General features: G+C 42.4%; 1 protein-coding gene across 1 annotated transcript in view; it reads right to left on the bottom strand.

Annotated features, from left to right (window-relative positions):
* Positions 1 to 16,175, bottom strand: part of agrn (agrin) — a 271,923-nt gene that overhangs the window by 104,705 nt on the left and 151,043 nt on the right. Inside the window, 1 exon segment of the mRNA XM_039799513.1 lies at positions 7,720 to 7,935. Coding sequence (XP_039655447.1) covers positions 7,720 to 7,935 — 216 coding nt within the window.

The raw sequence follows: 16,175 nt of genomic DNA, 5'->3' as shown, positions 1-16,175 counted from the left end.
TATCGGCCCCCCGATATATCGGTCTGGCTCTAACAGATACAATGTGTGGCTGTGGCTCCGAGGTAAAGTGGTTGCCCTTCAACCACAAGTGCGCCGCCCTCCTTCATTTTTTTTTTACCGTTTCGCTTCGTTTTTGTTTTGTTTTCGTATCATTACATTCTGTATATCTACAAGTATATCCAAAAAGGAGCACTCACAAATAAGGACTTATGTTCTTGGCGAATACATTTAGAAGAAAACGTAATTTTTGCCGGGATAACATTTATTTTGACACCAGTGGCCGGTGGTGTTAAAATGATAACCATGCTCAAGTTCAGACAGAGTTGATATTGGAAGCCAAATACAGTAAGAATTTTGCAGATGTTTAATAAAAATATATCCTCATTAAGTTGATAGAAAGTGTAATCTGGCCGGTATTATGGCTGCTATATTTGTTAATGTGAGATAGTTGCATATGAGACAGGTTTGAGCCTTTTAAGTTAAATGAATGCAACTGCATCAAATCCCTGAACAGCTCTGACTTTTATCTGTATAGCTCAAGCTGCACCACATACTTAATGTTTAAGATGGAGAGGTTCACCTGCTCCTAGTATTGGGTCTGACAGCCTGCGGTATGTTAGAGCAGACAGAGCAGCAGGTGTGGAGTACTGATGCCTTTCTCCTTTCACTGTGAGCACACAAGAGTGTGTGGGTGCTGGAGAGATAAAGCCCTCTCTAAAGCAGAGAGAGAGAGAGAGAGAGAGAGAGAGAGAGAGAGAGAGAGAGAGAGAGAGAGAGAGAGACTGATCGAGTAGGAGACAGCGGGCCGTGCTTATGGCCATCTCTCAAGAACACACACGTGTGCACGCGCGCACACACGCACACACACACACACACACACACACACACACACACACACACACACACACACACACACACACACAAAATCAATCTCCATTGATCACTCTCTTGAACCCCAGTGACCTCACCACAAACTCCACACCACACACTCCACTTTTTTCTTCTTTTTACATTACTTGTTGCACTCCTTCAAGAAAAAAGTCAAAAAAAGAATAAAAAGTCCATGTTCCGCTAGAGTGGCCACACAAGATGAGTTCTGCAGCACTTCTATGGCTCTCTCTGGGAGAGGGAGTGTATTTACCACTCCGCTCCAAGTTCAATATTAGGAGAGCCAACATGGTGCGTGTTCCCCAGCCGATTGTAGCGTATTGTAGCACACACGCACGCACGCACGCACGCACGCACACACACACACACACACACGCACGCACGCACGCACGCACGCACCGCACGCACGCACACACACACACACTAACTTGGCTAAGTGGACAAGTCTCTTGTCTCTCTCTAAACCAGAACGCTTCTGCTGGCTGTGTCTACAGTATCTCTAGCTCTGAGTTCTTTCTTTCCTTAACTGACTTTTTTCTTCTCGCCTTGTGTTGTTGGGTACTCCAGCTGGGCCAATTTAAACGTGGCTTCTCCTTTTAATTTCGATAATATCAGAGGCTATTATCTGCTCACCGCCTGCCTGCTTGACCGCTAGAGATGTAACCCCGCCCATCCTAAATCATCCATCTAGAACAAAAGGAAGATAATGAGGAAGCTGACGAGGAGCTAGTCTGACCCATTAAGGGCTAGGTTATGGGAATATTAGAGCGGAGCACTGGGGGCAACTAAGTGCCCACGCTTCAACGATGTGTGGGTCGTTTTGTCCTGCCCTCCGGAGGGGACTTACACCGTTACCTTGGCACTTGAATGTTGTAATAGTCAGTTCAGCATTATGGGTGAGGTGCTAAATGAGTATGGTTTCAGGGGATTTTGACATTGTTATGCCAAACTGAGCTAAGCTGAACTGTGCAGTATGAAGAGTGGGAATATCTGGGCATCTGCCAGTAGGGGAGGACTGGGAACACGGCAACATTCCAACAACAATGTCTGACAAAGTCCAGGTTGTAAAAATGCCACTTTATTGCAGCTCCAACCGCAGGAGAGCTCTCCCAATATGTTGGTAAAAAATCCATCATTGAACAGGAAAACTGTGTGCACACAAATATGGTAAGCAGAATGGGACAGAGTTGTGCCAGGAAGCCAGGTCTGTAAGCAGTTCAGCCCTAATTTTACTGTTCATCTTTTTTTCCTCTTCCAAATAAGTTAGGCTAACTTGGAAGATCAGGTGACTGCTCATGCTTCCTGCTTTAACTTAGCAAAGATGCCGACCGATCCTAAATCTAAACAATTAACTTGGTGAATACAACGGTATTACCAATAGGAACAAGGGCGAAAATAATAATGAAAAAGAACTAGGGTTGTATTAAACCAGAATTTGCCATTAACATAGGCAGATAAAGAATGACCACAGAAGATTTTCTCATAACACGCATGTTCTTGTACTGCACTCCCCAAGAACTCTGTGTTCTTTGAAAAGTAGTTTGATTCTATGGTTACATGTAAAGGACATACCATTAGCATCAATTATATTGGACTATTTTAAATGCAGGCAATGGAGGAAAAAAGGTGTTGTTCCTCCTTGTTCCAGATGTGATGTGTGTGTTATAAAAGAGAACATCTCTGTTCTGGTGGTGAGCATGTAATTACAGTATTATCAGCAATACTATCATCATTATTAGTATGTTTTACCTTTTTTTCTTCTTCTAGTGACTGCCTACTGTTGTTGGCAGTGGTAATTATGGTGCTTCTGATGGCCTTAACCATCCATAAACCATCATTACAGCACTCACACTACTTTCTCTTACTGGATTTAATCTACTTCTGTATTCTGTTCCCTTATTCACTTACTCACTCACTTGCTTGCTCGTTACCCCCTCGTTCACTAAATGTTTCATATCTCATTCCTCTTTCAACATCATTCCCTCCCACCCTAATTTTACTGTTTATCTTTTTTTCCTCTTCCAAATAAGTTAGGCTAACCTGAAAGTTCAGGTGACTGCTTATGCTTCCTGCTTTAACTTAGCAAAGATGCCTATCATAAATCTAAACAATTAACTTGGTGAATACAATGGTATTACCAATAGGAACAAGAGCAGATAAAGAATGACCACAGAAGATTAAAGAACTATGTAAGTAAGTGGCCACTGTGGCCCTAAGTGATAATTACAGGTTAATGGTAAATGCAAAGATGTAGTGTACATGCAGCACAAAGAAAAGAGTCATAAAGTCAACAAACATACTCAGTAATATCAGTTGCAAAGCAAGTTTGGCTAAATATTAGCAAGCATAAACTACTGGTCATACCAGAGCGAGTGAGGCTGTGCTGTACTAGTCAAACCCCCCCCCGAGTGTGTTGAAGTGGGCAAGGATGCCATTTGCTGTTTGATTTGGAGGAAGAATGTGTTATTTTTCCTTTTAAAAGTTAAGCAGTCTTACTTTAAGTAAGCACCAAAATGCTCACTTTGGGAAACGTAGCAGTGTCAGCATCCTACAGATGTCAGGGACCTGCTGGTTGACGCTTCCCTCCTCTTTGGAAAAACACACCCCAAGCCTTAGACTTCTGTTTACCGCTAACAACATGCTCCATATAACTCCAGTCCTTTTAAAAGGGGGGATAATCTGCGAGAAAAAAAACTTCTTTTGTGGCTTCACTCCTGAATGCCAGATAAGACTCCCGAGTTGATTTGAATTGGACATGACGGCGTCTTAGAACGCTAGCCAATTCACTTACCCCAATGAAAACCCACCATTCAAATCGAATGAGTCAAACGAGGCTTCGCACAAAAGCACCAATCCAGCCGCCCACACTATTCTTAAAGTTAAAAGCTCTCTCATTCTCTCAGCTCTCTCTCGCGCTTTCTCCTTCCCATTTTTGCATTTCTCTTCCTCCATCAGCCCTGACAACTCCATAATCTCAGCCAGAGTGACCTGTCCAGACCCTGTGTACCGGCTGAAATGATTGGAAGCAGAAAGAGAATAAGAACCTGTCACTCTACTTCCTCTGACCTGCTAACCCCCTCTGTCTCTTTCTCACACACACACACGCAGACACACACACACACACACACACACACACACACACACACACACACACACGCACACACACACACACACACACACACACACACACACACAGACCCTGGCTGACACGCACTCTGGTACCTTTACCTCTACCTACAGTACCTAGGAACATTCAAAGTACAAATGCAAATATCCTTCAGTTCAGCGATACAAAAACATCTTCTGAGGAATCTTAAACCACAGCTTACAACTTGACTACATCTTTAAACCCTGTTACATTCCTTATATCCTTTAATTCTTTGGTCGGCCGCCCTCCCGAATACTGTCTATTGACAAAAGTCGCGACGTTTTGTGTGGGAGCTTTCAACAAAGCTGTTGCAATGGAAGCAAAGGTAAATATTACCTACAGATGTCAGCTAGCTAGGTGGTTGGCACGCACTTCACTGTGACTGCTTGCATCAAGTTTATTATAACGCTTTCTGGTGTGTCACTTTAAAGTCAAAACATAATATCTTGATTTCAATTTAATAAAAGCACTGGTGTCAGTGTTGAGTCCACAGCAAAATGTGAATTGCACTTGCCACCTTTTTTCACAGCACCTACCATTTTTGCCCAAAGGTAATCAAAGGACAGATCAACAACAACAAAAATCAATCAATGTGCCAACTTCATGTCATGGTTAATTCTACATGGCCCACACTGAAATGTAAAATATTTAGACTTTACTGCAGGATGTGTGAATGCAGTCGACTCTAAATGGTCCTGATGAAATGGTGACTGTGGGTGAATTTTAAAGGACCGCATGAATAATCATAAAGGATGCAAAGTGATATTTTGGGGGGTCTATTTTTCTCATAATCATTGCTTTTTTAAACATTTGTGCACTGATTACAATTCATAATAATAAGGCACTGCTTTGTCAAAACTAAATAGAGGTGAAAGAATGAGAAACACGGGAGGTTGATAAACAAGCTTTACCTTATTTTCCTTATTTTAAAAAAAAACAATTCAAAAGGCAGTTGTTAATGCGCTTCTTCAGTGATTAACACGTATGTTCTTGTACTGCGCTCCCCAAGAACTCTGTGTTGTTTGAAAAGCAGTTTGATTCTATGGTTACATGTAAAGGTGGACATACCATTAGCATCAATTATATTGGACTATTTTAAATGCAGGCAACGGAGGAAAAAAGGAAGGAAAAAAAACAAACAGCTTTTGACTCCTTGTTCCGGATGTGATTATAAAAGAGAAAATCTCTGTTCTGCTGGTGAGTATGTAATTACAGTATTATCAGCAATACTATCATTAGTATCCTTATTATTATTATGTTTTACCTTTTTTTTTCCTAGTGACTGCCTACTGTTGTTGCCAGTGGTAATTATGGTGCTTCTGATGGCCTTAACCATCCATAAACCATCATTACAGCACTCACACTACTTTCTCTTACTGGATTTAATCTACTTCTGTATTCTGTTCCCCTATTCACTTACTCACTCCACTCACTCACTCACTTGCTCTTGTTACCCCCTCGTTCACTAAATGTTTCATATCTCATTCCTCTTTCAACATCATTCCCTCCCGCCCTCTCCAGATGCGTCTCATTTTTGTACTCTCTGTTCCCCCTGTCCTTTACATCTCTTTACTTCGTCTGTGCCAGTGGTGAGCAGTCACCAAGCTTGTTATTAGTGCCAGGTTCAAGCCGACACTGTAATCAGACCCCTGGAATTAGCAGTGGGCCCACACTGGCAGGCAGGCACGACTGACAAAACAATATAGCTATTACTGAGGCTGCTTCAATGTTGCAGCTTTGGCAGGAATCCGCTGCTCCCCTCAGAGCCCTGGATCTTGATAGGCTTTGCTAAAGAGAAGCAATGAGAGGTACAGCAGGAGTATAGGCACCCACCAGGGGCTAAGGGATAAAACACACACTGGATGGCTACCAATGGGAGCAGTGGCACACTTTTTGTTTTTGAAGGTGCAGGTGGTGCTTAAGCACTGGGAGTGTAGCTATATTGAAAAGACAATAGACTGGACATAATGGGGAGGTGCTTTATTATTGGGGGATAAAGCTAGGAAGGCAAAGCCTGTTGTATTAGGACAGGGTGTAAGGGAAATCCATTTATTTGACAATAACATACAATTTAGTGTCACTCAGAGACTTGCAGCTTTGTGTTTGATGAAGTAGCCATACTAGTTTTCTGTCCAAAAGATCAAACAACAGTCTTAAAAAATGATGTTCCAATACAACGAAACATCCATTCTCAATTACGTTTCGAGGGAAACTAATTTTCCAGGCTGTTGGGAGAAGTTAGCCTTCTGGATTTTCTGCCTGAAAGCCGCTTCTGACCGGCACACACTGGGAAACGGTCGCTGTTTTAAACGTGGTTAACATTGTGAATTGAACCAAAACAACTTGGTTGGGTTTAGAAAAAGATGATAGTTCGGATTAAAATAATTACATTTGTTACGTAATTTAAGTTATATACCGTACGTAAGTTAAGGACGTGACAAACTTTGATTAGAGACGTATTTGTGATACGTCAAAGAGAAATCTGGGACACAATACGCTTCGCTCAAAACATAATTGAGAATGCAGTTTCGGTGTATGGGAACGTCATTTTTAGACTGGATCCAAACGTCCCAAGTTCTGTGTCTATTTTTTCAAACCCCAACATTCAACCTGTACTTCACAGCTTTGAAATTGAACTTAATAGAGAGTGTCAGTCTCGGGTCAGATTGCTTTCTGAAATATTGTAGGTTCAGTGACCTTTCGAGGATTTATCTTTTCTGGATCAAAGGCCCCAGTTTGATCTCTCAGAATGTTTAAACCCTGCGTATACTAATGCTAACTCTTCAAAAAAAAAAAAACACTCACTGACACACAAAATTCTGCTTATGCAAAGTCTGGTTTGGAGTGTGGTGATCTCATAGATACAGAACGGCAGATAAACGGTCAAATATGCTCGACCTATATTGTCTTCCAATGTGAAAATGCTTTGAAATGCTGTGAAAACATTTGTTCATTTTAACTATGAGCATAAAAAAAAAAAGTATTTAAATGTCAAACTTTGAATCAACTTTTCTTTCTATCTTAACAGGTAATTAAGTCTCAAATTCATACTCTTAAAATATTGAATAGGATGGGATGCCGTGATTTAGACTACAGCCACACAGCAGGGGATAGACGTGCTGCTGTGATCCTGTTTGAAAGCAGGGCCGACCCGTGACGGTCTCTCCCCCTTAGCTGTGCTCTCAGATGCTGAATGTATGTGTGTCTGTGCTGGAGTCCAGAGAGAAAGCTCTGCTTATTAAAAGTGTCTCTGTGTTCAGCTCTAAGTACTTTTGTAGCTTCTACCTGAGTCTCTGCGGTTTGGAGTTAGTTCCTGGTTTTATTTTCACATTTGCAGCCTTATTTTCCTTATTGCTTTCGGGCATATTGGATACTTTGTCAAGTTACTGCTGATGCAAACTGAACCTTTCCTGCTGTCCCTGCTTCACGCTACAAGCTTCCCACTGGCGAACCAGTGGGATGCTTTTATTGTGAAGAAGTTATAGGAAACCCAGTGTGTTCATCACCAAGTTAGCGGAGCTTCATTAGCAGTGCTATTCTTCAATAAATACTACAGAAAAACCCGGATTGGTTACTTTGCACTGAAAGCACAAGGCTTTGTCTCAAATCATCGTTGTTAAACTGGATATCTCCTGTCAGTGTCTCTAAGAGCGGTTGGTTGATAGGCAGGAGGTGTTACTTACAGCAGGGCCCCTTGCGCAGAACCTTAATTCGTCTCTGTGAGTTGCACTGGGCTTTCTCCAGCTCGCACTCGTTGGAGTAGGTGGACGAATCCGAGCCGCAAACAGGCGCCACCAAGGACGGGCAATCCACTCTCTTGCAAACGCACTCAGCCTTGGCCGGGTCAGTCTTTTCACGCTCACATACAGCGCCGAAGCCACACAACATCCCTCTGCAACCTGCCAGACAGGAAGAAAAAAAGTTTTAGGTGTTAGGATTGATACAAGACCATGATATGAGCATATTACTTTCGGTCACAATTTCAAGGTCAGTTACAGATGCTCAAAGCTGTCTGACAATCCTGCACAACGCACGGTTTAGTTTTCATGAGTAAAGGCAAACAAAGTTTACGTTTTAACAGCAGACGGGCACGTCTTTGAACAGGTTCATCTCACTATGCGTCAGCCGTTGCGGTCTTTGTGCAGAACTCTACACAGTTCAGCTGCACAAATGCATCAGGGATTAAATGTGATCCTGGCGTAAAGCAAACAGATGCTCTCAATTCATTCAGGAAGAATCTGTCCACCCATGCAGAGCAAGCACAGTGTGTTGTTGGGCGTGCTGAGCTTATTGCGAAATTTGGAAACGGTTCAATGTTAAATTTTTTTAAAAGTCAGCATCAACGTTAAAATCAATCAACAGACAGCAGGCAGAAACATAGTCTGGTGGAGAGTTTTATTTTTCATCCTCTGAAGAGGCTGCACTCTTTGAAATATCAATGATGCACCGTCCAGGAAAACATAGAGGGACGGCAACACGAAGACCAACAGAGGTTAGCCAAACTACACAAGTCAAGCCACAACAACTCTTAAGGCTTTGATCCCAAACTTTCCACCGACTCCTCAGCTTTGATCAAGCAAGAAACAGCAAACTGTGAACTTTGTTAGAGGCTGCTAAATGCGCAAAGCAAACAGGGAGTACCTGTGTGCATATGTGCTCGTGTTGTGTGTACATAACATGAACTTAGAGAGTAATTCAACCGTGTTGTGGCAGCTACAGCTGCTGTGGCTCTGTGCCCACTTTGAGGGCTGTTGGGCAGCCAGCTGGCGTGACGTCCTTGCTTCAGCACTGGGGGATGTTAAAAGAGACGGCAAGCTCTCTCAGGTAGCCAACCTGATTGGAAATCAATGGACGCAAGCACCTAAAAATCCACTTTTTAGATAAGTCCTCTTGGTTGAAGGGGCAAACAACCATTGTCACTGCTGAGGATATACATGTCACACACACACACACACACACACACACACACACAAACACACAGATATTTCTTATCAGTGGCTCCCAGGCCAAAAGTAAATGCAAGGCAGCATGTCCACTTGGAGTCGCTGGCAGGTGGCTTTTGCAGTACTGGATAGACAGAAAGTCTGATACACACACACACACACACACACACACACACACACACACACACACACACACACACACACACACACACACACCTTTGTGAGCAGCATGGACAACTGGTCCAGCATCTGCCCAATGCATCTCATTCTGTCTCTCTGCCCACACAGAAGTGTGTGTGTGTGTGTGTGTGTGTGTGTGTGTGTGTGTGTGTGTGTGTGTGTGTGTGTGTGTGTGTGTGTGTGTGTGTGGAGTGACAGGCGAGGAGGCTGTTTTTGACTTGCCCACTGTTCCCTGTGGGAGAGCGCCTGACAGCTACCTGAGCTCACTCTCTTTTGTACCAGGGAAAAAAGAAGTTATCGTGTGTGTATGTGAGAAGCTATCCATGAATGCATCTGTATTGCTGACATGTCTGTGTGTGTGTGTGTGTGTGTGTGTCTGAGAGGTGTAGGCATTAGTTGTCTCACACACGCACATGCAGCCAGGTGCTAGCATGAAGGTCTTGTCATGACTGGCCCAGTGTTCTGCCATCACTTCTCACCACGCGCTGTGTGTGCGTCTGTGAGTTTGTGCATGCGCGTGTCAGCATGTGGCTCGGAGGCGAAGCCATGCGAGCAGAGTGACAAGAGGTGAAATTCAATCGAACTGTGTCAGATGTGTACAAGAGAGAGGGAGAATGTCTGATAGCATGACAGGGAGAAAAAAAACCTACAGGAGACAGAGGTTGCGGGTGCCCAAAAAGAATCTCTCTGTGGTTTAAATGCATCAGCTGTGTTCCTTAACCATATAAAACAATATTGTTATTAAAATAGCTCACAAAAAATACATATTGTAAACACTGACAGTGAACACACCAACCTGCAGAGAAAAAATTCACGAATGCCAGCAATGGTTTGTAACCAGATCTCTTCTGCCATGTTTTCCTATAAGAAAATCTCACTCTAGCCTCGAGCTTAGCTGACTAAAGACTGACAGCAGAGCTTAGGGCTCTTTCAAAGCGAAGGTATCAAGTGCAGGCCCTGGACCGAGTGTACCAATTCATACTCATGTGCTAGGAGTTCTTTCCTGGGAGAAATACACCTGGTACATGACAAAAGAAACACGACACTTTCAACGATCCTAAAGAAAAGGCTAAAAACAAAAGTGCACCACTGACGAAAGTGATAACAATAATAAATTTGAACTGTTAATGACCCAATTTCATTGACAGGTGATCTCGGGGAATGTAGACACAATAATAATAAAAAGATCCTGTGGACATAGGACACAGGACACAGGAGAGGCATTACTTTACAAAGACAACAAATGTAATGAAATGTAATCTTCAGGACACAAATGTAAAGCTTTTCCCACAGGTAGCTTTCGCGACTCTTGGGCGTTGCGTGTCCTACAATTGCATGGTTTGGCCACTAAAATAAACCGAGACAAGCATTTACACATGTCGAGCTACATCAGGAGATTCTGGCTTTTGTTAGACACACAGATGCTTATTGTGTCCAATGTAGGGGATGTTCACACTTCATAAAGTTGGTTCTTGGTAATTTAGTGTTGAAACAGATCGCTCGTTGATTTTAGAAAGGAGGCAGTTAGGTAGCAACGGTCGACGGAACAAGCTCGGAAACAGTTACCTGTGACCATTTGCTGTTAATTACTTTTCCTCTTTGGTGTAGTACACAATGGACGAGGCGTCCAAACATGGTGGCCCACCCCTCTTCCTTTCCAGCTGCTTGTACTGCATTAGCATTAGCTTGTTTCTTTGTGGCTGCCACCTGGCAAACTGCTCACACAGATAAATAACATAGAAATGGCAGTGGCTAGTCAATATACACTTAGTTGATAGTTATTCTTATCTTTACACTATATACATAGATGGGGTGGACAAAATATTGGAAACACCTCACCGTACAATGCGATACAATTCAACAACACCACAAACTACAGCTTCCAAAATGGCCATAAAGTTGAATCAACAACTCTCTAAAACTGAGTCTCTCCACAATGGAACAGTATAAGCTTCATGAAGATAGGATTTATTGCAATTTCCAAGTGCAAGACGGCATTAGTTTTCCCTGGTTTTACAAAATAAAATTGCAACTGGGTGAATGTCACACCCAGTAGTTCGAGTTTCGATATATGTGTGTAATTCCCAGAAAATGTTCTTAGTTTTACAGCCACTGCTTTTGTGATAAATGTTACGGGCCAGAGGTTTTTCTAGTTCTCAGGGCGTCACGTGTCCTGTAACTGTTGCAACAGTACCAAGACCCAGCACTGTTCCTCTGGGCTTGCTTGTTCCACATTGGTTGATGGCAAGCGTAGCCTACTACATTTTTAACAATCCAAATGAACCAATAAAGAGCATGGGTTCCAGCATTGAGACGGGTTCAAAAGCTCGATGGTGTTTTAAGACCCCAGCGTCTCCTTCCAGGCAGCACTGCGACCGTTGACTTCAAGGCACCTAACCCTAACCTCAACCATAACCCTAACCCTAACCATTGCCTAAATCCTACTGCCTCCCAGGCAGCGCTGCCTGGAAGGAGACGTTGGGGGCTTAAAACACAGATAAACGGTTCAAAATGAGTTTACATTTGTATTATTTTTTTGTTGCTACAGTTTGCTGTCTAAATTCTGAGAGGTAGTCTGAGATCCAGTACATTTTCTTATGTACGTTTATTAAGAGAGTTCTAGCCACTGTGCTTTAAGATACTATTTATTGATTATACATATACAAGATATTAAAATAAAAGCTTTACTCACATCCAGTGCTAGAATGCGTTCATATAGATGTTTCAGGATAACAGATGTGTTTATAATGAGAACAACTATGCTCTGCCACTGGGACTAATAGGGATGACCTTTGGAGATTCTTTTCTCTCACATGAGTAGCGGAAGTAGTGTGGATTTTAAATGTGTATTGTGTGTGTATGCGTGTGCGTGTGCATGGGCATGCCTGTGTGTGAATGTGCGTGTGTGTGTGTGTGTCAACAAAGTCTGCTTTGCTGGTGTGTCCAAAAAGGAAAGTAGCTTTCAGCTGAGCTGAAATGATGATTATTAAAAAAAAGAAATGCCTTTCTTAATATGTACTGGTTGGCTGCACTGCCCTGTTCTTATTACTGTGCTCACTAGTGACAGCTGATGTACATTAACTCCAACAGGATGAAAGTTAACACTATAGTTTTCCTGTTTGGGTTTTCTTGATATTGTAAAACTGTAGAAATACAACTATATATATATTAGATAGATATATTCACCGACACGTCAAAACAGTTTAGAAAAACAGCATGAATGAAAGCTTTGCAATTCTTTGTGCAAATGTCATTTTGAGTGCAATGAGTGTGGGTATATGTGTGTGAGTGTCTGCATGCTTGTCAGTCCCTGTACAGTAAGTGTGTAATCTCCCTCCAGCCCAGCAGCGTTAAAAGCTTCACTTCCATACTGTTTTTTTTTTCTTCAATTGGGGGTTGAGGAAGAAAATCCTATTGGGGAGAAAAGACAGCATGTCCAGTTTGCGCCTGTCAAGGTAAACGTCTTGTACAGGTAACACTTCATCCCATGTTTGGACGGCTCATCCATGGTGTCGCAGCCTTAAGGATGCTTTCAATGCACCAGTGGGTTATGAAAGGTAAAGGGATTGCGCTGTTTTGATTAAAGCCACAGTGAAAAAAACTGTCATGGTTTACGGGTTAAAAGAAAGTCTGGCATAGTTCTCTGGTGGCAATTTTCCACCGCATCTATTGCAGAATCTGACTAAGATGATACACATTTCAGTTCATTTCTTTGGTGGATCAAAGAATATGCCATTGTAAAAACATAATTTTTTGACCATTCTACAACAATGCAGAATTTGTGGGCTCAACACAGTTAGCATGGTGGAGCTCTGTGCTTGGTGGATGAAAGACACAAGTTTCATTATATAATATACTATCTGTGCAACATTTTGTGCTAGTTGCTTGCTTTTCAACATAGATTCAGTCAGACACGGATTCAATAAATATGCCCCCAAAACCAGCAGATCCTATTACTTTGAGATTGTTTCTACTCTGTGAAGAAAATGTCCCCACAGCCTGTGTTTGTGGTGAAATGCTCTATCAGTTTCATTGTTTTGCTGCCTTGTTGGATTTACCTCAAACAAAGTGAAAAAGGGAGAAATGGACTGTCACGGCAAGCATGAACGCGTCCAGACCCAATAAGGCTTGACAGAATCGCCTTGACAAACTCAAAATGGCTACTTTAGGGAAGGAACACTATTCTCTGCAGGGGAGTAGAAAAATATTTTTTGAATTATTTCACAGCAGTCCGGTGTGCTTCAGCTGGACGGGAAAGGAGACGAGGAAGGGAAAGCGGGGAAGTAAAGGTGTGCATGAATAATTAACAGTCCTGAACTTTACATGGGCGACAAGAATAGTGGCTGAATTATTGGGCAGTGACGCACAAATGGCAAATGTGTTGAATAACCCCGTTCAGGTGAAGCCAATTGTGCCGTGATAAGATTAAATCTGCAAATGGTGGCTTTGACGTTGACTAATGACCTGCTGACTGTCAGGAAATCAGGAAACGGATGTTGATGGAGGGTGATACAGCTCAGTGGCATCGAAGCGACATCCCATTAATGTTGAATGAGTCTAAATTCATTACGCTCTAGCACTCCTGAGGGACATCTTCCACTTACTTCCTAATAAAGGGAGCCTTTTTTTTTTTCCGGCTGACGCTAAGTAATACAGATGTGCTCCTCGGCTGGCCGGCTTTTAACAGTCCTCTCCTCTCTCCGTGTCTCTCTCCAACTCTCTATAAGAGGGCTTAAGACTCTCTATCAATGTAGCCGTGCCAGAAGACCTTCGCAGTAAGGGGACAGGTTGCTATGGCAACAGCCAGTGATGCAACCGGCACAGAGCAACTTGTCTCATCAGGTCGGGAGTGGAAACTTTCCATAATGCACACAGGTGGTTTATATATAAATGTACAAACAAAGTAGAGACACACACACACACACACACACACACACACACACACACGTTCTGTATGAATCCACTGCCCTCATATCAAACTCCTCATAGTACTTTTTTAAAATGAATGTTACGTTTCCATTTGCTGTGATTGTGCAGTTCTCTCCATCACTTTCGCTGTGCTTAATGCTTTGGGGTCTAAAAAATCTAATTTTGAAATGTAATTTTCTCACCATTGCCGAGTGCAGCAATGAGGCTATAGGTGTGTAGGCGAGGGGAGCAGTGATTTATAGGTGCGTGCGTTATTGATTAATAATTGCAGGAAAGTTCCCTTCATCGCCCGTCGATATGATTATTTACAGCAAAGAGACCAGAGGTCATGTACGATGCCATTGCAAAAAAAAAAAACACATTAGGAAAGAAACGCCACGGTGGGCAGCAGTTATACCTGGTAAAATATTCGAAAGGAAAAAGCAACCCTACAAGGCTTCTATGGATCTCTGGTTAGCGGTCCTCAGGGGACCAATGCAGTCGATAATTGATCTTGCTGCAATCATACAACTCCCAGCGTGAAATAAAGAAAACTTCTACTCACAAAGGAACAGCCCAACCTTACCAGCTCAATATGAGAAAATCACTTCTTTAAACCAGTTAAATGAAAAGAAAAAGGGTGAAGGAGGAAAAGAATGGAGACTCTTTCAAAGGATTTTCAGAAGAAAACAACTTTTCTCTTGTCCTGCTTTTTCAACCACGCTGGTCTTATCAGGGCAACAGCAGAATGAACAAATTGCCGAAAAACAAACTGTAAAGAGCTATTCGTTTATTTTCTCAGTGCCTTGAGCTGCAGTTCTCTGCCTGAAGATGGAGGGTTTTGAGTGTGTATGTCTTTGCGTATGTGGAGGCTGCAGTATTTTTCTCATTCTCACATAAAGAGGGGACAATCAATTTCCCTCTCCTCCTCTGACCTGGCTAACACATAGAATGAACTTATTTACCAAACGGCAGTCCAGGCCTGCACGAGTCCATGCCTTTCCAGAGAGTGAGAGATAATGTTGGAGACGGAGAGAGTCTAGATGGGGGGGAGGGAGGAGCGGGAAGAGCTTTTATTAGAAGAAATACTGTATAAGAGAAAGAAAAAAAGGTGAGGGGAGGTTAAAGCGAAATATGAGAGGCAGGGGGAAATCCCCTACAATTCAAATCCTTCCCGGTTTCTACACATGTGCCTCGTACAACCCAGTAAGTCAAAGAAATCCTCACCAGCTTTAAATACTCTGAAGGTAGTGGCATAATTGATGCAGAAACAATGGGTTAGTATAGGAAAAAAGAAAGCACCAAATGTGCACCCACTGTGTGTCTGTCTATAACTGGCTTCAACTCATTGCCCTTATTTACATCTCAGTATGAAAGTTAATAGGTCATCATTTTTTAATATATGGCGGCTTAGCTTGTTAGAGGAGTTTTGCTTCTTTAAAACTTATCCATCAGCCTTTAGATCTTTATATTTTCCCTGGTGACTTTGTTGCTCAGTCACCTCGGCGACTGTTGATACTGCTCTGAGATTCTGTCGTTGCTATTTTTAGTCTCCCTTGGCTATGGTTACTTTTTTTAATTTTAATGAAGTCCCACTGGCATTCAGTGTGAATAAAAAATAAAACATACAAAAGCTACAGTGAGCAAGTCTAAGCTACTCCGTAGGTTCATTTTTCTTTAGTTTGGGCAAGTTAAGTATCGTTGTAAGTATGCCAGTATTCACAACTACTGTACAGAGAAGAATGGAGGTGAAATAACACAATATAACAGTTGAAGTCAGCGTAGGGAGGAGGTCAGGATTACACTTTCTGTTTCTGTTTCCAACCGACAGTCAAATCAGTTTTTTTTTTAAGCCTGACCACGATTATTCCATAGCCTAATCCTAACCTCAAAAATGTACCTCTTTTAACCCAAACCATGATCTTACCCTAAACCTACCCAAGTCGATTGTGTGCCTAAACCCAACCAAAGCGATTTGCAAAAGTTTTGGAAGGCAAAGACAAGTGATGTCATCCTGCTGATAGGGGCATTAGCTCAGACAACGGCGCTTCCAGGAGACATATTTTGTCGTTTCGTTTGGAGGACAACTTCTTTTTCTTTTTATTTAA

Source organism: Perca fluviatilis, chromosome 5 (assembly GCF_010015445.1).
Source record: "Perca fluviatilis chromosome 5, GENO_Pfluv_1.0, whole genome shotgun sequence".
Taxonomy (NCBI): domain Eukaryota; kingdom Metazoa; phylum Chordata; class Actinopteri; order Perciformes; family Percidae; genus Perca; species Perca fluviatilis.
Note: the sequence above shows the minus strand (reverse complement) of the source record. Positions and strands in the feature narration are given on the sequence as shown.